Source organism: Mirounga leonina, unplaced genomic scaffold, assembly GCF_011800145.1.
Source record: "Mirounga leonina isolate KUSES-001 unplaced genomic scaffold, KU_Mleo_1.0 Mir_200, whole genome shotgun sequence".
Lineage (NCBI taxonomy): Eukaryota > Metazoa > Chordata > Mammalia > Carnivora > Phocidae > Mirounga > Mirounga leonina.
The window spans coordinates 1075075-1101340 of NW_023270503.1; the positions used below are offsets into that span (position 1 = coordinate 1075075).

At 38.6% G+C, this 26266-nt stretch overlaps 1 protein-coding gene and 1 pseudogene across 5 annotated transcripts in view; one reads left to right on the plus strand and one right to left on the minus strand.

Annotated features, from left to right (window-relative positions):
- Positions 1-26266, minus strand: part of PAFAH1B1 (platelet activating factor acetylhydrolase 1b regulatory subunit 1) — an 87692-nt gene that overhangs the window by 22614 nt on the left and 38812 nt on the right. For all 5 annotated transcript variants that reach the window (XM_035027536.1, XM_035027538.1, XM_035027540.1 and 2 more), the window contains one exon: positions 200-284. In XM_035027536.1, coding sequence (XP_034883427.1) covers positions 200-284 — 85 coding nt within the window. The remainder of the gene's footprint in view (positions 1-199; positions 285-26266) is intronic.
- Positions 5902-6196, plus strand: LOC118025195 (annotated as a pseudogene).

The window sequence follows — 26266 nt, forward strand, 5'->3', positions numbered from 1 at the left end:
CATACAGACCATTCACCTAAGCCCAAATGTTACTAAATATTTGATTATACAAAAAGGGGGAGGGTGAAAACCTAGGGCCAAAGAACCACATAACAAATGATAGCATTTGTGAATAACTGACATGACTGTTCAATACTGATACTTGAGTAAAATCCACTTATTAACTATACCACGAATAACTGTAAAAAGGCAAACATACCATATCTAATTCAGCTTCCTTTTTAAAAACTGAATATGCCTCTTCGTAGCCATTTGAACGAAGATAATCTGCTATAGCTCGATTTCTGAAAGAAAACAAATTCAAATGACTTCTAACAAAACCCGATTTTTAAATAAGATTTTATTTATTCATTTATTTAAGAGACAGCGAGCATGTGCAAGCAGGTGGAGAGGCAGAGGGGGAGGGAGAGGGACAAGCAGACTGCACCAAGTGGGCATGGAGCCCTACGTGGGGCTCGATCCCATGACCCTGAGATCATGACCTGAGCCAAAATCAAGAGTCAGATGCTCAACCGACTGAGCCACCCGGGCGCCCCACAAAATCTGATTTCTATGTTAAATATTTTATTTAAAATCTCATAAATCTTAAAACACTCTTTTAAAAGTATTCCCTTCCAAATCATACAAGTATTTCACAAAAAAAGGAACCCTCCCCCAAAGCCTCTAAAACACTTAGTCCTGTCATAGTACATCCAAAATATTAAAACATTATTCTTAAGCTTTTAGTTGTAAGTTTCTAATGTACTGCTTACCTTACAAGATGAGGGGACTCTGCGGGTCAAGATACAGCTTATAGAACAGCTACTGATTTGTGACAGTCATCATCAGTTTTGTTCATGTTTACATTTAGCCTTCCTTTACTACTTGTTATGCTAGCAGATGCTCAAGGACTAGCAACTGATACTTAGTTTTGCATAGAAAATTGTTCTGATAAATTATAACTAATTAGTATTTAATATCAGAGATAATTTTAACCATTAGAATGGGTGAAAAAAAGGGCACAAGCTCTAAACTTAGTATATCATAGAATGCGACATTCATTTAGAATTAGAAAATTCGAAGGTTAGAAAAGCTCAATTAGCAAGTGCTTCTTCATGCTGTCCTTATAATCTTTCAAAGAGAAAATCAGCTACCTCCCCTCCTAAAGCAACCTATTCCAGTGTCTCTCAACTTTTTTGAGCCTTAAGCACCACTGTGACAGAAATAGCTGTTTGGGATTCCTTTAAAACATTGTAATTTAAATAATTAAAAAGTTAACATATATGCAAGGTTAAACAAAACTTAAATATATAAGTACACAATAAAATATCCTTTCTACCACTGACCCCTAATATTCCATTCCCAAGGTAACCACTTAATCAGTGTTTTGTATATTCAGAGACAATCTACCTAAACACACAAATTCCTGCATAGTCTTCTAGAGATAATCAATATTTGTTTCTTACACAGTCACATAAACTCAATCTAAGCCATCATTCTTTACCAGCAGACATAAATTTGCCTTTAAAAAAACAGATTGTATTCCATTACAGATATATGCTTTTACCACCACAAACAATGCTCCTATGACTACCCTATCAAAGCCACTGCCCACCTAATGCTTTAGGAAATAAAAACACTCTAGTAGTATCGTAGAATTGGTGGAATCAAGTTTTAATTCAATGGCATGTTAAAAAAGTAAAACAGTGGAGAAAGATAACAGGGAATTGCATCAAACACTTAATATTCCAGGTAATTATTAGCACACCAAAGATTAAAGCATAGTAACCAGTGGATGACAGGGTCAAGCACATCACATTCATGAAAATGGGGGCTGAGGAAAGATAAATTCTTACTATTATTGTGAGTCTGTGTCTGTGTGCTGGTCATATCACACAGCCTGTACCTTCTGGCCTGTTCTACTAATGGATAACTTGATTCATAAGAAGTGTCTTCTTTACATGGAGCTGAAATCTACCTCGTCTTAATTTCCAAGTAGTTCTACTTGGGCCTTCCGAAACAATACAAAATAGGAAGGCAACGGATCTCTCAAAATATTCCATCAAATACTGTGTTGTCAGAGCCTGTGTTACAAACCTTCAACAAAAGTAAATTTCCCCTGGTTAGAATATCCCAAATAATAAGGGAAACAAGTTAAAAACATATCTATTTCTTAGCTTTATTTTCTTCTTTAAAAACGTCAAGGGTAAACAAATCATATATAGTACTTGCAAATACTTAATGTTCCTACCTAGCTCCATTCTTACCTCAGGGTCAAACCCTAATGCCTGAAACTTTGCCTGAAGACACAGCACACAGCTTACAACTCTGAAGCTCATATAAGAAATAATACATATATATATGTAATACATGCACAAATTATAACAATTATTACCTTAATGAACTTATTTTTTGTAAAGATAGATAAATGGTGGTACTTTTCCAGGAAACAATAGTAAAAGGAGAAAAATACAAACTATTCCTTTTCCTTATTAAAAAAGTCCCAACATTTTCAGATTACCACTGCTAACCCTTCCGTATAGTCATCTCATACCATGTTCTTTGCCAATAAATTCACATCACCATGGATGTATTATGTATGGCTTTTTTTTTTTTTTTAATAATTTCTTTATTTGAGAGAGAGAGAGAGAGAGAGACAGAGCACCAGCAGGGCGAGGGGCAGAAGGAGAGGAAGAAGCAGACTTTCCCCCCACCCCTCAGAAAGGAGCCCGGGCTCCATCCCAGGACTGCTGAGATTATGACCTGAGCCAAAGGCAGCTGCCCAACCGACTGAGCCACCCACGAACCTCTGTATGGCTTTTTGTCAAGTAACTTTAACTGTTCACCATGTCATGAAAATCTTCCCTGGTCAGTAAATATTCATCTGTAACATTATAGTTATTAATATTCAAACACAATATTCTATGATGTAGATGTACCAAATTTTATTTATGCAATTACCTACTGTTGGACTTCCAGGTTGTTTCTAATTTTTCACCATTTTAAACAATGTTGCAAATAAACATTCATATAAAGCCTTTCTCACATCTTTACATTGGAGTCAAAAGATGCTACACATTGAATGTTTGTGTGTCATCCTCCTCCCTGCCACTAATTCTTTTTTTTGACAGAGAGAGAGAGACAGCGAGAGAGGGAACACAAGCAGGGGGAGTGGGAGAGGGAGAAGCAGGCCTCCCTGCTGAGCAAGGAGCCCGATGCGGGGCTCGATCCCAGGACCCTGGGATCATGACCTGAGCCAGGCAGACGCTAAACAGCTGAGCCACCCAGGCGCCCCGCTGCCACTAATTCTTATGTTGAAACCTAATATGATGGTATTTGGAGATGGGGCTTTTGGAGGTGCTTAGATCATGAGGGCAGAGCCCTCATGAATGGGATTAATGTCCTTATAAAAAGAGAATGTTAACTAGGAAGCAAGCACCACCAGACACCAAATGTGCTAATGCTTTGATCTTGGACTTTCCAGCCTCTAGAACCCTAAGAAATAAATCTCTGGGGGCACCTGGGTGGCTCAGTCGTTAAGCATCTGCCTTCAGCTCAGGTCATGATCCCAGGGTTCTGGGATCGAGCCCCACCATCAGGCTCCCTGCTCAGCGGGAAGCCTGCTTCTCCCTCTCCCACTCCCCCTGCTTGTGTTCCCTCTTGCTATTTCTTTCTCTGTCAAATAAATAAATAAAATCTTAAAAAAAAAAAGAAATCTCTTTTGTTAATAAGCCACCCAGTTTACAGTATTTATTAGAGTAGACTAAACAAAGATAAAAGTTATATACATTTTTAGGACATTTTGATAGCTACTGAAAAATTGCTCCCCAGAGTTATACCAATTTATATTCCTATCAATAGTTATGAATGTCATCCCTTTGATAGCTACTGAAAAATTGCTCCCCAGAGTTATACCAATTTATATTCCTATCAATAGTTATGAATGTCATCCCTTTACCATCTGTACTTTTCAAACATTTCGATTAGCATTTACTGACTTAAAAAAAAACTCAAGTTTTTATCCTTTGATTCTGCTTATGTAACTTTTATAAAAAGTGGACTAGATGTTAAATTTTTAAAACTTCTGCAATATTTCTATATTCTATGTAGCTTAATTCAACATCTGCATTTTATTGTTTTTTTTTAAAGATTTATTTACTTTTTTGAGAGACAGAGAGGGAGTGAGCATGAGCAAGGGGAGGAGTAGAGGGAGAGAAACTCAAGTAGACTCCAACTGAGTGTGGAGCCCAACGCAGGGCTTGATCTCATGACCCACAGATCATGACCTGAGCCGAAATAAAGGGTGAGATGCTCAAAAGACTAAGCCACCCAGGCGCCCCTCGACATCTGCATTTTAAAAAGATGTTGTGTGGCAAATGCAATGAATTAGAAAGATGCAGGTGATTACAAATGTGCATAAAGCAGCACCTCATTATAGTTTTATGTCACATTTATACTTTTTATAAAATGTTAAATACAATTTAAAAAACAACATTCACGGGGCGCCTGGGTGGCTCAGATGGTTAAGCGTCTCCCTTCAGCTCAGGTCATGATCCCAGCGTCCTGGGATCGAGCCCCGCATCGGGCTCCCTGCTCAGCAGGGAGTCTGCTTCTCCCTCTCCCTCTGCCTCTCTCCCTGCTCATGCTCTCTCTCTCTGTATCTCTGTCTCAAATGAATAAATAAAATCTTTAAAAACAAACAAACAAACAATATTCACTATCTCTTTTGATCCTAAAACAATCCTGCCAAATTAGGTAAAAAAGTGTATTACCCCTATATTATATATTGGCAGACTGACTTATCAAGGCCACAAAACTAGCAAGTAGTAAAATAATCTAGGATAATTTTTTTTTTAAGATTTTATTTATTTATTCATGAGAGACAGAGGCAGAGGGAGAAGCAGGCTCCCCACAGAGCAGAGAGCCCAATGCAGGACTCGATCCCAGGATCCTGGGATCATGACCTGAGCCGAAGGCAGACGCTCAACCGACCGAGCCACCCAGGCGTCCCTCTAGGATAATAATTCTAAAAAACATTTACTGAGTGGCTGGGGAAGAAACTGGCTAAGCAGGTGGAGCTCTGCACCTCCCTCCTTTCATTAGAGTGGTTCCATTTTTATGTATTTCCATATATTGTATTTTTTTATAAGTGCTTTAAAAATGGACTTATAATGGGGCACCTGGATGGCACTGTGAGTTAAGCGTCCAACTCTTGGTGTCAGCTCATGTTGTGATCTCAGGGTCATGAGATCGAGCCCTGCATCAGACTCTGTGCTCAGTGCGGAGTCTGCTTAAGGCTCTCCCTCCCTCTCCCTCTGCATCACCTGCCCCTGCACACACATTCTCTCTAAAATATATTTAAAAATCTTAAAAAAAAAAAAAAAAAAGCCTATACTGCTCTTTAAAAAGCCCTACACCCAAATCCCTGAAGCCAAAAATGAATCACACTTTTAACCACTAGACTTTTTTTTGTTTTGGTAACTGACTAGATGTGAGAGGGAGAACACAGTTAATTCACAAGTTTCTAGTGAACTGTAGTACAAAGAAGAAAACGAGGTAGAATATGAGTTCAGTTTTAAACCTTCCAACTTGAAGTAGCTATAAGATATTTAAGTAAAGATACATGATATAAGAGGTAATTAGACACACAGGTCATGGCTTGAGAGAGAGACTTGATGTAAGAAAAGAATTTGGGAAAATTAACAATCAGGGAGTAGTGATTCAAACCACATTAAGTAGTGAAAGACAATTCAGAAGAAGGTATATTATGAGGGCCAAAAAAGGAGACCAGAATATAACCGATGGAACCTTGACAGATACCAATACTTAAGAACTAAGACAGGGGAACAACTTCTGTTTCTGCTTGGCTCCGGCTGGAGGACTGACTACTGAGTGTCGTGAGCGGTCAGACTGCTGTCAGACATGGCCCACGGACACGGGCATGAACATGGCCCTAGTAAACTGGAACCTCCAGATCATAAACAATGGAAGATAGACGGGACACCATTAGCAACTGTCCAAAAGAGGCTGACTGCACGAGGGCTAAGGGATCCATGGGGCCTATATGAAGCTTAGAGATACATGGGTGGCTTTGCAAACAATGTTTCCTTTGTTGGTGCATTATTAAAAGGATTCAAATGGGGATTTGCAGCATGTGGTAGCTGTAGGGGCGGAATATTACCTGGAGTCCAAGAATAAAGATAAGAAGCATCACTGAAGAGAATACCTGGAAGTATCTTAACTTCTTAACTCTCTTATAAAAATAAGATTTCTTCAATGTTAAAAAAAAAAAAAAGAACTAAGACAGGGGCACCTGGCTGGCTCAGTCAGTGAAGCGTCCGATTCCTGGGTTTTGGCTCAGGTCATGATCTCAGGGTCCTGAGATCTAGCCTGTACCAGGCTCCGCCCTCAGCAGGGAGTCTGCTGGAGATTCTCTCTCCCTGTCTCTCTCCCTCTCCCCCTACTCATGCACACGCTCTCTCTCTCTCTCTCTCTAAAACAAATAAATCTTAAAAAAAAAATAAAATAAAGAGAAGACAATCAAGAGAGATGTGAGAGGGGCGCCTGGGTGGCTCAGTCGTTAAGCGTCTGCCTTCGGCTCAGGTCATGATCCCAGGGTCCTGGGATCGAGCCCCACATCGGGCTCCCTGTTCAGTGGGAAGCCTGCTTCTCCCTCTCCCACTCCCCCTGCTTGTGTTCCTGCCCTCCCTATCTCTCTCTGTGAAATAAATAAATAAGATCTTAAAATAAAAAAAAAGAGAAAATCGGAGGGGTAGACGAACCATGAGAGACGATGGACTCTGAAAAACAAACAGGGTTCTAGAGGGGGGAGGGGGAGGATGGGTTAGCCTGGTGGTGGGTATTGAGGAGGGCCCATTCTGCATGGAGCACTGGGTGTTATGCACAAACAATGAATCGTGGAACACTTCATCTAAAACTAATGATGTAATGTATGGGGATTAACATAAGAATTAAAAAAAGAAGAAGAAAAAAAAAGAGAGAGAGATGTGAGCAAGGCAATGGAGAAGGAAGCTTCAAAGAAATGGAGATGGACAGCAGTGACAAACACACGAGAGAGGTCAAAGTCAGTCTAAAAAGTACTAAAAGGTCCCTGTCGACTTTAGCAAGCACAGTTTCAGAACTTCAAGTGGCCTCAGCATTCCATTCCACAATAAGGTTTCAAATGAGTACTGTAAAACACTGGAGTTGGGAAGAGCAGTGAGTTTTGAGAGTATCAGGGATGGATTCTCTTTTTATTAGATGAGGGTAAATGCTTGGTTAACACTATGATATATGAGAGTTTGCAAAGCCACCCATGTATCTCTAAGCTTCATATAGGCCCCATGGATCCCTTAGCCCTCGTGCAGTCAGCCTCTCATGGCATTAATAGTATCATTACATAGAACAACCAAAGAGCAAGATACATATACAAAAATACAGAAAAAAAAATTAGAACTTAAATTTAAATGAGTCTGATGCCATTAGGGATAGCTGAATCCAGTGAATGTGGAACCTCTACCAGGAAGGTATACCACTATCACTTAAGAGTAAGTAAAGACTGAAGACAATCTCTTGGATCTAACAGTCTAACTGTGCTTCTGGAGTTTGCTACTAATTCCAGTTGTTAATCTGGAGTTGATTTTCATCAGTTTTATTAAGAATGGAAGACTTAATCTCTTTTGAAACAAGTGGACAGCAAGGCACAAGTTTATAATCACCTCTCCCAGAAACTTCATACACATGATTTAAATTAATCTATTAAGAGGCGCCTGGGTGACTTAGACGTTAAGCGTCTGCCTTCGGCTCAGGTCACGATCCCAGGGTCCTGGGATCGATCCCCGCATCAGGCTCCCTGCTTGACAGGAAGCTTGCTTCTCCCTCTCCCACTTCCCCTGCTTGTGTTTCTGCTCTCACTATTTCTCTCTCTCTCTGTCAAATAAAATATTTTTTAAAAATTAATTAATCTATTAAATCTCAGGAGATGAAAAAAAGGAACCAATCACTGGAATCAAAGCAAAATTCACGCATAAGTGTAACAGATCATTCTGAGTAGACCCAAACTAGTAACCCTATATACAAAGCAAAGAAAATGGTTAAAATAGAACGAACTGAAATGAAGGACTTTTATCCATGAACAAACAGAATTGGCTACACAGAGCTTAGGCTTATATACAGAAATACTGTTATCCTTTGAAACTATCACGAGTGAGATCTGTGTTTGCCTTCTAAACAACTCCAAGTTTATTAAAATGCCAGGGTTAGATTTTAAGCATTTTGGTTGACTTCCTACATTCTCTTCATTGTTCTTTTATCCCCCAGGATAATTTTTGTAGCTGTAATATCACTTGTAACATCCCACCACTACCAACCCTTATAAAGAGAGGAAAGATTTAAAAAAAAAAATTTTTTTTTTTTAGATTTTATTTAGATAGAGAGAGAGCACAAGTGGGGAGGAGAGGGAGAAGCAGGCTCCCCACAGAGCAGGGAGCCCGATGCAGGACTCGATCCCAGGACCCTGGGATCATGAACTGAGCCGAAGGCAGACGCTTAACCGACTGAGCCACCCAGGCGCCCAGGAGGTAAGATTTTTAAAAGTTACTCCAAATGTGGGGCGCCTGGGTGGCTCAGTCAGATAGTCGGTTAAGTGTCTGCCTTCAGCTCAGGTCATGATCCAGGGTCCTGTGATCAAGCCCTGCATCAGGCTCCCTGTTCAGGGGGGAGTCTGCTTCTCCCTCTCCCTCCGCCCCTCCTCCCTGCTTGTGTTTTTTCTCTCTCTCTCTCTTACAAATAAATAAATAAATAAATAAATAAATAAATAAATAAATAAAATCTTAAAAAAAAAAAGTTACTACAAATGGTATGAACTGCTAGTTAAACAGTATCAACTCAAGTAAACAAGAAAAAAAAAAAAAGAAGTGCTCATTAATGTATTTTTAAAATGGATGAAAGCAGGAATCAAATTGATTTGGTATTTTGCTCCTAATTAATACAATTAAAGTGTCAATTTACACTGTTAGAAATTACAGCCTTTGCAAATATTCAAATGTATGATTTTAAAAATTAAAAAAAAAAAAAAAAAACCAGTATCAACTCTAAAAAGACTGGATAGCACCAACAATAAAAGCAAAATACTTCAGGGTCCCCAGTATCTCCGACAAATTTAAATCAGAGGAGAGGGAATTCCAGAGCATGCATTAGAGGAGACTGAGGTGGAAGCTGTTTTTCACAGATAAAGAAACAGAGGCTCAGTGAATTTAACTGGCCTTTTGGCTAGCAAGCGGTAGAGCTAGGAATCAAACTTGGGTCTTTTGAAGCCAATGTGACAGTAACAGTGTTTTTCAAACTGTGTACTCTAGAGCTCTCAGGATGAATAAAAATGTTCTGTGAATTCTGTAAGTATTTTACTTTAAATTCATTGTCTATATGAGGAGAAACAAGGTTAAATCAAAAGCTGACAAACTGAATAAGATGTTTTCTTACCAAGCCCATTAAAAGAGAAACACTGAAAAGGCTGAGTTTACATGTTCAGGAATTAGGAAAGCAATGGAGTTAATGTTCTTTGTTCTAAAAGGTTGCAGTGGCCCAATAAATCTGGGATGTCCGCAGGGTTATGAGGGCACACTGTTAAGATAATAAAGAAAACCAGTCAGGATCAAGCATGCCAGTTCACAGCACCAGGAGGATACTGTCACCTTTAGTGCCCTGCTCCAGATGACCCTCACCAGCTAGGCTACACCATTTTAGACAAACATCAAGATGAACTACATAGTCCTGGGGGAAAATATGAATAAAGTTCATTTCAAGCAGAGACACTGCTGAGGGTCATTCCGTAGCTGCTGCCATAGGACATCAACTAAGTTTCAGACAGGTAACATGACTTCTTAAATATGCTACAACTGCCCATTGGTCACAGGTCTTATACCTCTCCAACCACATGCGCCCTGACAGAGGGTTACGATGATCATCCTTCACTATCACACTTGAAAAGATGTACCTACTTCCTAAGGGTAGATCAGGATTCAACAACTACTAGTCTTGGGATAAGTATGAGCACAGCAAGAGGTAACAATGAAAGCTTACCTTGGCAGTGATGAAGTAAAAGAAAATGAAATCAGGGTGAGTATGAGTGGACCCTCATCTTCACCATTAACCAAAAGAACATATATCTGGTATACTGGCCTATTAGTTACCGCTTCTCTTCAGCAGAGCTCTGGGTCTGAGGTAACATCCACCCCTCCTTCTCCACACCACAGGAGCAACAAAACTATCTACTAAGTAAGTATACTATGCTGGACTTTTTTTTTTTTTTAAGCAAAACAAAAATAAACACAAAAATATGCATTACTGTTCATTCTCATATTTAGATAAAATTTTTTGAGTTATGGAACCACAAAGCAGAAGTCACTTTTTTTAAAAAAGATTTTATTTGACAGAGAGAGAGAGCGGCAACAGAGGGAGAGTGAGAAGCAGGCTCCCCACTGAGCAGGAAGACCAATGCGGGCCTCGAACCCTGGGATCATGACCTGAGCCGAAGGCAGACGCTTAACCGACTGAGCCATTCAGGCGCCCCCAGAAGTCATTATTGAACAGATCAGTTTTGATCTTCTCCTTTACGTTTTCTTTTTTATACTCTTTTAAACTGTTAAGAAAAAGAACCTTACTGAAAACTAAGGTAAATGAAGGTATGATTATGACATGACTTCACACTAACTAGGCTATACTTCTGATTATGCTGTTCCAAATTAATGATACATATGTTATTGACTGACATTTAAAAAGTTGCATAGCCTACTATAATCAGAAGTCAGTGATGTCAACAAACAGATGGAGATTTTGCCTCAGTTCCTCAGTACAACTTTCAAAACATTTTCTCCCCTTTCCTTTAACTTTAATATAAAGTCTACAGTAATTTTTAAAGATATTTATTTAACTGTGAGAGCCACTCAGAATATATTTCTGTAAGAAATTATTTTGCATACTTAAGAAACCCATGAAGTCAGATTGTTGGGGTGCCTGGGTGGCTCAGTCATTAAGCGTCTGCCTCCGGTTCAGGTCATGGTCCCAGGGTCCTGGGATTGAGCCCCGCATGGGGATCCCTGCTCGGCGGGGAGTCTGCTTCTACCTCTCCCACTACCCCTGCTTGTGTTTCCTCTCTCACTATGTCTCTATTTGTCAAATAAATAAATAAAATCTTAAAAAAAAAGAAAAAAGAAAAGAAAGGCTGTACAATAGGGATAGACAATATAGCTGTCATATACTGGGAAGTTTGAAACATTTACATTTTTAAAATGTAAAGCAAAAGGGATGAGTGTCTGTTATATTCCCAGCTTCATACTAGGGAATATAAAAGAGGATTAGGTTATGGTCCCTTGTCTTCCAGGAATTTATAAATCTACCTAAGGAACAAAACCAAAGTTACCAAAACATGTGACACCTAATTAAAAAAAGAGAAACAAGAGTAAATGGAAGAATTCTTTTATAAAGGCAAGATGTGAGCTGAGCCTTAAAGGAAAAAGAAACAGCAGGCATTATAAGGAGGGGGGGAAAGGGAATGAGAATGGTACACAATGAAGATCTCAATGTATATTTAATCAAATCATTCAACATTCTTTGATTTTTTTTTTTAAGAGACTTATTTATTTGAGAGAGAGAGAGAGTGCAGGGGGGCAAGCAGAGGGGAAGAGAGAGAGAGAGAAACCTTAGCAGACTCTGTGCTGAGTGAGAAGCTGGACATGGGACTCGATCCCATGACACCACGGTCATGGCCCCCAGCCAAAAACAAGTCTGGCACTTAGCTTCTGTGCGACCCAGGCACCCCTCAACATTCTTGACTTTAAAACATTCCTTAACAATGGAAAGGTCTTCATAACATTAAAGAAAGATATCTCTTCATTAATATATTTTTTTAAGATTTTATTTATTTATTTGACAGAAAGACAGTGAGAGAGGGAACACAAGCAGGGGGAGTGGGAGAGGGAGAAGCAGGCTTCCTGCTGACCAGGGAGCCCGATGCGGGGCTCAATCCCAGGACCCTGGGATCATGACCTGAGCCGAAGGCAGACGCTTAATGACTGAGTCACCCAGGCGCCCCTCTTCATTAATAGTTTTAAAAGATATCTCTCAGGGGCGCCTGGATGGCTCAGTCGGTTAAGCCTCTGACTCTTGATTTTGGCTCATGTCATGATATTGGAGCCCTGCATCAGGCTCCACACTGGGGCATGGAGCCTGCTTAAGATTCAGTCTCTCCCTCTCCCTCTGCCCCCCTCCCTCCCTCCCTAAATAAAAAAATTAACAAATAAATCTCAAACCTTCAACCAAAAATTGAATACTTAATGGCAAAACACTACAAATATTTGCACTGAAGCCAAGAACAAGGACAAGGATGCCTATAATCACTACTATTATTTTAAATGGTTTCAAAAGCAATCCATCTAATAGATATACTGACATGAGATTAAGATAACGAGAGAAATAGCTGAAAAGACAGGACAGAAGCAGATTATGAAGGACATGCAAGGCAAGAAAAGCCAGTTTAAAGAAAGTGGTATTTTAAAAAGAACTATTTATCAGAAGTATAGTGGCAGATTAGATGGGAGGGCAACCAAAGGAAGATCATCATATAATAAGTCAAGCCCTAAAGAATAAAAGTGAAGATCCCTTAAAATCAGGTCATCATAAATTGCAGCATCATAAGCATCTCCAGAATTACCTTGCTAAATACAGCTTTCATTTGTTGATGGATCATAGTCTTTACCCTGCATCGAACTGGAGGATAGTCAATAATCTACAGTGGGCCAAGTCCTAATATATGGTTGTCATTCCACTGCTGCCTGATGAATCATTTACTTGTCCCTTGTCCCCTTGCCTCAATTCTCAAATATCTAGTTGTATTCCAGCCTTGGGTTGACCTCCAACCTCACACAGGAAAAAGGAGCTACTCAGCATATAACATTCTTAACTTACTTATTGTTATTTGTGGCACTTTCTCTCCTACAATGTTTCTTCTTCTAATACAATAGAGTAAGATCAAATCTTTCAGTGAAATAAAATGTGATATATAAGCACAATAAAGGGGCTTTGTATGAGTTCTACAGAAAGTCAACAATTTTGGTCTTGATGACCATATCTTGTTTATTTATTTATTTTTTTTAAGATTTTATTTATTTATTTGAGAGAGTGAGCAAGAATCTGAAGCAGACTCTGGGCTGAGCGAAGAGCCCAACATGGAACTTGATCCTACAACCACGAGATCCTGACCTGAGCCAAAACCAAGCCACCCTGGCTCCCCTTGCTTATCTCTTTAGAGATGCTTACACTTCATTCTTGTTAACAAATGTTGAAATATATGTATTTTTTTGAAATATATTTTTTGAAACAATCAACAATTTCATAATTTTTGGTTCAAACTCACAAATGAAGTATGTGTTTTGGTTTACTGGTTTATTGTTTTGACAAATCTAACATGAACAACAGGAAAAAATACCAGTACTCCTACAGTTACAGGGTGGCTAAATTACTTGTTATCTGGAATGATCAGAATATGACATATTCTACTGAATGAGATATTTCAATTAAAAATCAATTTTCAAAAAATAAAAAGATTGGGGCACCTGCGTGACCCAGTTCGTTAAGTATCCGACTCCTGATTTTGACTCAGGTCATGATCTCAGGGTCGTGGGATTGAGCCCTGTGTGGGGAGAGTGCCTGTCCCTCTTCCTTCCCCCACTTGCACTGTTTCAAATAATTAATTAATTAATTAAATAAAATCTTAAGGAAAAAAAATACTCAAAAAATTAAAAGATTATGGGGTGCCTGGGTGGCTCAGAATGTTAAGCATCTGCCTTTGGCTCAGGTCACGATCTCTGGGTCCTGGGTGGAGCCCCACATCGGGCTCCCAGCTCAGCAGGGAGTCTCCTTCTCCCTCTCCCTTCCCCCTGCTTGTACTCTGTCTCTTTCTCTCTCTCTAATGAATAAAATCTTTAAAAAAATAAAATAAAAAAATAAAAAGATTAAATATAACGCAAACAGAATACTTAAATCTCCCTATGAAGACTCAGAAGGCCCCTTATAATATTGTATTGCAAGGCAGTAATTAGAAACTTTAGTGATCATTGTATGGGATGTGATAATATAGGCAATATGGTTATAGGCTGCACGATTATCAACTTTTTAAAGTTTAAAAAGCAGCACAATCTCAAAGCATAAGCTAGATAAAAGCAATATATTAAGAAGCTTATGTTTAAATATACAGCTGACCCTCTAAAAAACAGGGGTTTTGAATTGTGTAAGTCTATTTATATTGTGGGATTTTTTTTCCCCAATATATATAGTACAGTCCTATAAATGTATTTTCTCTTCCTTATGATTTTTTTTTTAAAGATTTTATTTATTTGACAGAAAGAGACACAGCAAGAGAGGGAACAAAAGCAGGGGGAGTGGGAGAGGGAGAAGCAGGCTCCCCACTGAGCAGGGAGCCCGATGTGTGACTCAATCTCCGGAACCCGGGGTCACAACCTGAGCCAAAGGCATATGCTTAACAAGTGAGCCACCTAGGCGCCCCTCTTTTTTGTTTTCTGAGAAAGAGAGAAAGAGCTCACAAGCAGGGCAGAGAGAGGGAATCCCAAGCAGGCTCCCACTCAGCACAGAGCCTGACTCAGGGCTGGATTTCACAACCCTGGTATCATGACCTGAGATGAAATCACAAGTCAGACACCCAACTGACTGAGCCACCCAGGTGCCCCCCTGCGCTTATGAATTTCTTAGTAACATTTTCCTCTCTCTAGCTTACTTTATGGTAAGAATACAGTATTTAATAAACAAAACATAAAAAATATGTGTTAGTCAACTCTATGTTATCAGTAAGGCTGCTGTTCAACCATAGTTAGGTTTTGGGAGGAGTCAAAAGTTACATGTTGATTTTCAACTAAGCAAAGGGTCAGAATCCGAACCCCCGCATTGTACAAGGGTCAACTGTATTTACTTTAAAGTCAATGAAAATATACAGCTATTTTTGTGAATATAAACACCTGAAATTGAGAGGATATGGATTACAGTCACAGTCTTATTTCAGCCCCAGCATCAAATTCATTACTTTGCTTTCATTGCCCGGTATGAAGAAAATTCTAATTCACACAGATAAGTAGTACAAACAGTAACTGGATTTAAACAGCTCAAATGCAGTCTCAGAGTATTCTTTAATTAAACGGAACCAAAAGATTTTAAAAGGAATGGGAATACCTGTTTGAAAACTGAACCACTAGTAAGATCTAAACGTTGCTCTCATTCCTATTATAGATCCTAAAGCCAGACAAGAAGTGTTCAAAACTTTAAACCCTAAAACTACCAGTAACAGGATACTGCCATGATGCAAATTGTTGTGCCTACACTTGTCTTCACAACTATTTCCAACATGATGACCATGTGCACCTGTGCGAGCCTTGTGTGGCATCTAACTCAACTCCATGAACATGTAACTATAGTGTATTTTCTTGTACAATTTTACATGTACAGGTAAGGGCGGATCTTTACTTTTTTTTTAAAGACCAGGGCAGAACAACTTTCTAATCAATGCTAAATATATGTATATAATATTCATATATGCACAGGAGTAACTTGAACACCTCAATTAATAGCAGAAGTTAGTTTTTAAAAGCAAAATACAACTTAAAAATACATTATAGTCATGAAAAGACATGGAGGAACCTTAAATGCATATAGCCAAATCAAAGAAATTATTCTGAAAAAGCTATATACGAGTCCAACTTTCTGGAGATGGCAAATTACGGAGACGGTAAAAAGATCAGTGGTTGCCAAGGGATGGACAAATAGGTGGAGTAGTGGGGATTTTTAGGGCAGTGAAACTGTATATAGGTAAAGCAGAATTGATGAGAAGGGTAAAGAAAATTAGCTTTAATGTGTTGGCCAGAATTAGCTAACAGAGATAAACAATAAATTATCTAAAAAGGGTTTCAGATCACTTGAGGAAAGTTGCCAGCTCACCTGAAGAGGATCTGGGAAGTTGAGAGACAACATGCCCCCCGGGCAAAGGACTATAATAAGATGATAGAAAGGTGTTCTAAGCACACTTAATTTCAAGCTATCTCATTTTTTCCCACAAACAGAACTATCCTCAAAGAAGGCTAAGAAGAAGGAAAGATGCAACACAGAACCCATGAATATTTTAAGAGAAGGGGAAAAGTATGCATGGCTGACTCAGTCAGTAGAGCATGCAACAACTGATCTCAAGGTTGTAAAGGCAAGCTCCACACTGGGTGTAGAGATTACTTAAAATCTTAAAAAAAAAAGAAAGAAAGAGAGAAGGGGAAAAGTAATAAAGCAAACAAAATGGAGGAAAGCATGCTTTAGAGAGGAAGAATAACCCCAAGAAGAAGGGGAAAATTAGATAACTCTATATTCTCAAAGAAATCTGTGGTAACATAAAACTAAATAAATAAATAAAATCTATTTTTAGTTTTTATTTTTAAAAGATTATTTATTTATTTGACACAGAGAGAGAGAGACAGCAAGAGAGGGAACACAAGCAGGGGGAGTGGGAGAGGAGAAGCAGGCTTCCCGCGGAGCAGGGAGCCCGATGCGGGGCTCGATCCCAGGACACTGGGATCATGACCTGAGCCGACAGCAGACGCTCAACGACTGAGCCACCCAGGCACCCCAATAAATAAAATTTTTAAACACAAAAAAAGAAAAGAGAATGTTCCTAAAATAAAATCTAGCTTGGTGAATATGAAGATAGGAGAAAAAACACACTATGGATACACAGGCAGAAAAGTAAGGAGAAATACTAGGCTGACCTAAAACATCTCCATTGCAACTTATCTATACTTCCCTTGTTTAAAAGAGAATTCAATAAATTTTACTCTTATTACACAAAAAATAAGAAGTATATTTGCCTTATAAAATATTCAAACAATACTGTCACAGATCTTTGTTCCACTCTATCCAAATCTTATTCTTCTCTTCAAAGGCAACCACTATTCACAGTTTAGTGCATACCTTCAGGCCTTTATCTGTGTACCTACACATATATAGGCACAGAAGAAACATACATAGTTGGGTGTGTGTGTTTGAGGGGATGTTTAATATAAATGCATCATAACATCTTATTTAGCAAGCTATTTCACTCAACAATAGATTTTATTGTTCTCTGCTTGTAGATAAACATGAATATATGACATTTCTAAGCTGCTATACAGTATCCCACAGATTGGATGTACCATATATGGTTTTTTTTTTTAAAGATTTCATTTATTCATCTGAGAGAGAGCAAGAGTGAGAGATCACATAGGGAGAGGAAGAAGAGGGAGAAGAAGACTCCCCGCTGAGTGTGGAGACCAATACGGGGCTCAATCCCAGGACCCCAAGATCACGACTTGAGCCGAAGAAGACAGACGCCTAACTGACAGACACCCAGGCGCTCCTGGATGTACCATATTTAATATACTCTTACAGATCAACATTTTAGGTTGTTATCAGTTTCTTACCACAAACAACAATGCAACAAACATCCTTTTACATAGCTATCCCCTAGAAAAATACCTGCACATGTGCTAAAAAAGCTCCTTATAAATAAAACTGTTACATCAAAGGACATATTTTAAAAGATATTGTCAATGTGACCTTTAAAGAAATTTTAACAATGTATATACTCCCACCACCAGTGTCTGAAAGAACCCACTTCCCCACATCCCTGCTAGCGAAAGCTATCTATCATCAGAGTTTTTTCACTTTGTTCAACTGCTTGGAGAACAAACTGTGTCATTTTGTTTACACATGTTAAACACTATTTCACATATTTACTGGCCAATTGTAAAATGTTTTGTTTGTGAATGGCCTTAGTACTATCTTTATCTCATTTTTCTACTGTGATAATTTTTATGATTTCTTTATATATTCTAGATGCCATTCCTTTGTTACATGTGTTGCAAGCATTCTTCCCATGGGTCACTTATATATTGTTTCAAGTCTTTCTTCATACAGAAATTTTATATTTTGATATAGTCACACGTACCCATTTTTCTTTTGGTTGTCATGTTTGGAATCTGTGGAAAGTCCTTTCCTACCAAAGGTTGTATTTTTTTCTACTACTTTGACATTGTTACTTTCTATGTGCTTAACATTTGGAATTTTACTACATTTGAATCCAAATTTATTTTATTTAGTGCAACCTATGATACTGATATTATTTGCTGAATAGTACATCTTTTTTATTGCTGTAAAATGCCATACGATAACATATGCTAAATTTCCATAGATAAAATGAGCCTGTCTCTGAATTTTATTTGTTCCCCTAACCTATGTGCCAAAAATATTTTACTTAACTACCTTTACAGTGATGTTTGGATATCTGGTACAATTAGTTCCTTTCTCACTGATCCTTTAAAATTTTTTCTTAACTATTTTTCAGCATTTTCCTCTTCCAGAAGAATTTCAGAAACAAGCTGGTCAAATTCATGAAAACTTCTGTTTGGATTTTAATTGGGGTTGTATTTAATTTTATTAATAATTTGGGGGCTCTGACATTTTTCCATTATTCACTTTTTTTCCCACCAGAAATAGGGCAAAGAAATCTTTTCTAAAACATTACCTAGTAACAAAAACAATTTATTTTTGTATGCCATCTTATTTATGGACAATATACTAAACCCAGTAATTCTGTTGATTCTTTCTTTCTTAAGATTTTATTTATTTGAGAGAGAGAGAGAGAGCATGAGCGGTGGAGGGGGGGGCGCAGAGGCTAGAGGGAGAAACAGACTCCTGTTGAGCAGGGTGCCTGACGCAGGGCTCGATCCCAGGACCCCAGGATCATGACCTGAGCCGAAGGCAGACGCTTAACCGACTGAGCCACCCAGGCCCTCTCTTTGATTTTCTATATAGATACTAGCACCTACAAATACGTTTGCTTTCTTCCTAATAGTTCTATCTACAGTTCTTTTTGTTGTCTTATTGCATTGGTTAGAATGTCAAATCTAAGTTTAAATGGTAGTAGAAACATGGGAACTCTGAACTTGTTCTTGACTTTCTTGGGAATGTACTTAATACCTCCAACATTTGCTGTAAATTTCAGGCAGAGAGCCTTAATCAAGTTAAGAAAATATACTCTTCCCCATTTTTTAAGAAAAAACAATTTTTTAAAAAGATTTTATTTTTAAGTAATCTCTATACCCAATGTGGGGCTTGAACTTAGAACCCTGAGATCAAGAGTCACATGCTCTACTGAGCCAGCCAGGCAACCCAATTCTGGGGTGCCTGGGTGGCTCAGTCAGTTAAGCGTCCAACTCTTGATCTCAGCTCAAGTTTTAATCTCAGGGATGCTTCACACACAGTGTGGAGCCTACATAAACAAACAAAATTAACAATCAAAAGTGGGTATTAAAAATATTTCTGTATCTTTTGGACTGATAATAGATTTTTCTATTATTGATATAGTAACTGCATTAATAGGTTTCTTAATGCTGGAAAACTCTTGTGTTCTTGGGATATATAATACTTGGCCATGATGAACTTTTTTCACATGCTACTACATTCAATTGTTGTTGTTTTTTTTTTTTTTTTAAAGATTTTATTTATTTATTTGACAGGGAGAGACACAGCGAGAGAGGGAACACAAGCAGAGGGAGTGGGAGAGGGAAAAGCAGGCTTCCCACTGAGTGGGGAGCCCGACGCGGGGCTCGATCCCAGGACCCCGGGATCACGACCTGAGCTGAAGGCAGACGCTCAACCGACTGAGCCACCCAAGCGCCCCCTACATTCAATTGTTATTTAGTATCTCTTATTATTTGAATTCATATAAAAAATTAGCTTGTAATTTTATTATTTTCCCCTTGCTTAGTGCTACTGATGGGGCTATTCTAGCCTCATAAAATGAACTCTTAGTTTTCCACCTTTTTCTATGTTGTGGAAGACAATATAATCTGGAAAGTTACTGGTCCTTAGAAACCATCTGGACTTGATGTCTCTAACTATATTTACAATTTCCTTTATAGTTACCTATTCAAGTTTTCTATTTCCTGAACCAATTTTTTTTTTAAGATTTTATTTATTTATTTGAGAGAGAGAGAATGAGAGACAGAGAGCACGAGAGGGAAGAGGGTCAGAGGGAGAAGCAGACTCCCTGCTGAGCAGGGAGCCCAATGCGGGACTCGATCCCGGGACTCCAGGATCACGACCTGAGCCGAAGGCAGTCGCTTAACCAACTGAGCCATCCAGGCGCCCCTTCCTGAACCAATTTTATCATATATATTTTCCTAGAAAATCATCCTGGTAATTCAGATTTTCAAATTTAATAGAACATTTTCAGAATTTTGAAAATCACCTCTGAGTTCATTTATGTTGCCTTTCTCATTACTATATTGTTCATTTGTGCCTTTTCTCTTTATTCATCCGTTTTATGGTCTTTCTTAAAAGCTAGTTTTTAATTTTGCTAATCAAGTTTACCAGGTTATATTTTCTATTTTATTAATTTCTGCTTTTTAAAAAATATTAATTCTTTCCCTCTGCTTCCTTTGGGCTTATTTCATTGTTCTTATTCTTTTTTTAAAAAAGATTTATTTATCTGAGAAAGAGAGAGCAAGAAAGTATAAGTGGGGGGAGGGGCAGAAGGAGAAGGAGAAAGAATTTCCAGCAAACTCCCTGCTGAGTGTGGAGTCCGAAGAAGTGGGGCTCAATCTCACAAACCTGTGATCATGACCTGAGCCGAAATCAAGAGTTGGTCATTTAACTGACTGAGCCATCCAGGCACCCCTGTTGTTCTTATTCTTGAATTGAACCTGTAGTTCATTTCTGACCTTTAGTTTTTTAAAAGACTCATTAGACCATCTAATTTTCTGTGTGCTACATTGGTTTTTATTACGAGTAACCTCATTATTATTGATTTCTTAATTTCCTACGTTTCATTTTGTTCTCTTAACTCCAAAACATTTATAAGTACATTTTTATTTTTTATTATTTTTTGAAGCTTTTATTTATTTATTTGAGAGGGAGGGAGGGAGGGGAAGAGAGAGAGAGAGAACAAGCAAGGAACGGGAAAAGGGAGAGGGAGAAGCAGGCTCCCCGCTAAGCAAGGAACCCAATGTGGGGCTCGATCCTAGGACCCTGAGATCATGACCCGAGGCAAAGGCAGATGCTTAACTAACTGAGCCACCCACGTGCCCCTAGAAGTACCTTTTTTTTTTTTTTTAAAGATTTTATTTATTTATTTGACAGAGACACAGCGAGAGAGGGAACACAAGCAGGGGGAGTGGGAGAGGGAGAAGCAGGCTTCCCATGGAGCAGGGAGCCCGATGCGGGGCTCGATCCCAGGAGCCTGGGATCATGACCTGAGCCGAAGGCAGACACTTAACAACTGAGCCACCCAGGCACCCCTAGAAGTACATTTTTAAATGTCTACATGGATAGCTTTCTCTTAGCTCTCCTTTTGCTATTAATTTTTATTTTATTGCATTATGATCAGCAAATGAAGCCTATGTGATTTCTGCATTTTTGGAATTTGAGATTTTTCTTTGCAGTCTTATACATGGTAATTTTTTTCTTAATATTTGTAACTCTGAGTGGGAAAAATGTGAAGAATCGTTTATTTATGGAAGCAAGAAAAAAATTAATCCCTAACATGTAAAGACTCATGGAGGTCCATTTAGGAGCTCATCTTGAAAAAGATAATGACAAAATCCACCCAACTAACAGAGTAATCAAAAAAGAAGAATGTTCCAAACCCATCAAATTGTATACATTAAATATGTACAGTTCTTTGTATGTCACTTACACTACAATATAGCTGTTAACCAAAAAAGGAATACAAGAATGAGAAAGTTGTGGAACAAAGAATTAGGGGTGAGCAACAAATCAAATAAAGTGTAAATGTTATCGACCAGGACAACCTAAAAAAAACCAGACTTTCTTCATCTTTCATGGAGCAGGATTAATGGGCAAAAATTTGATACAGAAATAGAGGTGTAAGCTTATGTCATTAAAAGTAACTACGAGATGGGGCACCTGGGTGGCTCAGTGGGTTGAGCGTCCGACTTTTGATTTCTGCTCAGGTCATAAGATTGAGCCCTGCGTCCACCACTATGCTCAGTGAAGTCTACTTCTCTCCCTTCTCCCTCTACCTCTCCCTCTCCCTCTGCAACACCCTCCCACCCCACACACATGCATCCTTTCTCAAATCAATCAATCTTAAACAAAAAGTAACTATGAGGTGAACTAACAGATAATACCATCTCCAAATTCACAGGAAGACAAAAAATTATTAAAAACAGGTTGTAAAACACAATTCTATCTTACAAATCTGAAGGAAAAAAGATGTTCACGAAATTTTTGTAAGTACATGAAAAATATGTGAAAAGATTATAATATAAAGGCAATAGTGGCCACCACTGGAAAATGGGACTGAGAAACTGAGGAGGGGGTAATGTTTACATTTTGACATACATTAGTTTTGGTAATAGAATTGTGTTTATTGAATAGTGAACTTAAAATTGGGAAACTCGTCCTGCCTCTATTACTAGTCATGAAACTGGTAATTTTAATTCCTTCCATCCTCAATTTACCTGTAAAATAAAGGTATCTGTCATATCCACCTAAATGAATTTGTTATTATTCAATATTTGTATGTCACAGAATAGTAAAAACAAAGAAGGCAGGCAATATACATTTGCTGAGCTGAATCATACTTAGTAGTACTGCTCAAATGATCAGTTTCCAGTAGGTCAAAATTCATTTCATTTCAACCCCAAAAATACCTCAAAGTATTTTACAAGCTAATTGCTTTCCAGCCTATTAGAAATGCTAAAATGTTGCAAAGGCAAACTGAAGTGCCAAAATGTATCTTACTTGTAAGAGGTACATAAACATTTGTTTATACCTCTCAGTTAATATATATTCATATTATTTTCAAAAATGGGAGAAAAGGCAAACACCATCATTTTATCTTCTTACTAAAAACTCCAAGATTTTTCTATTCCCCAGGTTAACATTTAGATGTAAGACCAATTTTCTTTGCTTAATGAGCACTTTTAAGTCAATTCTTACCTAAAATTCCCTGCAAATTTAGCCACCTAAGTTAAGTTCTCTCCTCAACTGATTTTTACTCAAATTAAAAGCTCTATTTTGGGGTGCCTGGGTGGCTCAGTCAGTTGGGCATCTGACTTTGGCTCAGGTCATGGTCATGGGGTCCTGGGATCGAGCCCCATGTCGGGCTCTCTGCTTGGCATGGCATCTGTTTCTCCCTCTCCCTCTGCCCCTCCACCCACTTGTGCATGTGCTCTCTTTCTCTCTAATAAGTAAATAAAATCTTTTAAAAAAATTAAAAGCTCTCTTTTGGGCCATAATATTTAAATATTAATCTTGGTTATGAGGGTAATAAAGATGACTTGCAGTTGGTGCACACAAGGCATCTAGAAGAAAAAGATCTGACCTGACTTAGAAACAAGAATGATGATTAAAAACCAGATATACACAAAAGTACATATGCAGTTATTAATTACAGTATTATTTATAGTTACAAAATAATGGAAACTACCTAAATGTTCAAATATGGGAGAATGGTTGAAGAAACATGGTATATACATAGTAGACTACTATCTAGTTATTAAAAGAAAAAAAAGGGGGATCTCTATGAACTGACATGGAGTGAGTTCCAGGAGATACTGCTAATGGAAAAAAAGCCAAGTGCAAAAGAGCACATAAAATATGCTACCTTTTACTTAAGAAAGGAGAAACAAGGGGTGCCTGGGTGACTAAGTCAGGTCATGATCCGGGGGCCCTGGGATCGAGCCCCACATGGGGCTCCCAGCTCAGTGGAAAGCCTGCTTCTCCCTCTCCCTCTGCCCCTCCCCCCTGGCTCATACTCTCTCTCCATCTCAAATAAATAAATAAAATCTTAAAAAAAAAAGAGAGAGAGAAACAAGAAGACATACATATATCTCTCTTATCTTTTTTTTCTTTTATAGAGGGAGGGGCAGAGGAGGAGGAACAGAATGTTGTTTTTTTTGCAGAGGCAGAAGCAAGCTCCCCGAGGAGCAGGGACCCTGATGCAGAACTAGATCCCAGGACCCTGGGATCATGACCTGAGCTGAAGGCAGACGCTTAACCAACTGAGCCACCCATGTGCCCAGAGAGAATCTTAAGCAGGTTCCACATCCAGGGCAAGCCCAGCAATGCGGAGCTCGATCCTATGACCCTGAGATCATGACCTAAGCCAAAATCAAGAGTTGGATGCTTAACTGACTGAGCCACCCAGATGCCCCTCTCTTACCTTTATTCAACAGTGAATAAAGTTGGTTCTTACAGGGGGCAAGGAGGGAGTAACTTCGTAGAAGGGATTCAGGAGAGAGTAATACTCCTGAGTATACATTTTTGTATAGATAATGTTCCACATTTTCAAAATATTAAATTAACAAGGATGGGAAAGAAGAGGAAATGCAAAACACACAAAACTGAAAAACCAGAACAGATGAACCCAACTAAATTTCAAACGAATAATATAGCCACAGGAGAGGGAGAGAAACAAAACTAATCCAAGTAACTTACAAACACAGTATTCAATTATATATTTTCAGTCTCAGGCAGAATGGATGGGAGGAAAACTGAATACAAATTCTAAACCCTTTCCAGGAAGCTTTGTTTTCTGAAGTGGTAAGAGTGTAACAATTCTGAAACTATTCTGGAAGTATTATAGGATTGAGCAAATGAGTCAATGTGTTGATATTGCTGGGAGTCAGGTCTTAACCATAGAAGGAGAAAGAGATGGTGGGGAGGAAAACAAGAAAGAACCTTGTGGGAATAGACTGGATTTAGAAGTATCGGGATAGCCTAATGATTTCTAAAATAAGTATGTGTACATATATATCAGTGGGTCTCAACTCAGGGAGATTTGGCACCCCCCCCAAGGAGAGTTGGCAATGTCTGGAGACATTTTTTATTGTGGCATCTAGTGGGTAGAGGCCAAGGATGTTGCTAACAACTGACAGTGCACAGGACAGATCCCACAGCAAAGAATTATTTAGCCCAAGATGTCAAGGTCAATAATGCCAAGACTGAGAAACCTTAGTACACATGTGTACCAGGGTGTCTGTATATGTTTATACATACATATTTCTTGGTTCTGTCTACTTAAAGAGCCCAGAAGCAGACACCCCATAGCAATAAGTATACTTAGTACCCATATCTTGATGTCTAATACCATTCTCTACTAAGAGGAACCAAGGCTTATTAGAGCAACGACTGATTCTAGGATTAAGGCAGGAAGGGTACACATAAGCATGGACCACCTTGTTATGCTAGAAAGTAAGAAAGTGTCCACAAATAAGGCAATAAATTAGAGCAACCTGAAGAGGCTCCTATGGGCCAGTCTGGAATAGTCATAACACCAAAAGTATAAGAAAAGTAATGAATGATAAAAACTACTGAAAATATGAGAACTTAGGAGTTCATACCAATAATGAAAAAAACAACTAAATAAAAAGGAATAAAGAAAATGCTGAGTGATGACTAGTAATGTGGAATGAGTGGTTGTGTAGGAAAATCATCACTCTGCATAAAAAATGGTTCAGGCAAGAATTATCAATGGATGTTAAATCTAGTTGGGGAATTTGATGGAAATAAGAATGTTTTGCATGGAGGTGCTTGGGTGGCTCAGTCAGTTAACTGCCTGGCTCTTGATTTCGGCTCAGGTCATGGTCTCGGGGTTGTGGGATCAAGCCCTGCATCAGGCTCTACACTCATGGGGAGTCTGCTTGAGATTTTCTCCCTCTACCCACCCCCCATCCCAGTCTCTTGCTCTCTCTCAAATAAATAAACTTAAAAAAAAAAAAAATGTTGGGCACCTGGGTGGCTCAGTTGGTTAAGCGACTGCCTTCAGCTCAGGTCATGATTCTAGAGTCCCGGGATCAAGTCCCACATCGGGCTCCTTGCTCGGCGGGGAGTCTGCTTCTCCCTCTGCCCCTCCCCCCCCATGCTCTCTTTCTCTAATAAATAAATAAATAAATCTTAAAAAAAAAAATGTTTTGCATGGTCTTAAAATGTCTCCCTACTTATATTTGTTGAAAAGAAAATAAATGTAACTATACAGTGGAGAAATCAGGCATCTTGACTGAGAGATCAAAATTAGCATCACCACTGGGAGGTAGATACACATGTGTCTCTAGACAGGATATCCTGATAAGAATACAAATTACTTATGTAGTATTCTGGCCAAGAATACATAATCTGAATCTAATCATGAAGAAACATTAGACAGCTGCAAAATGAGGAATATGCTATTTAAAAAAAC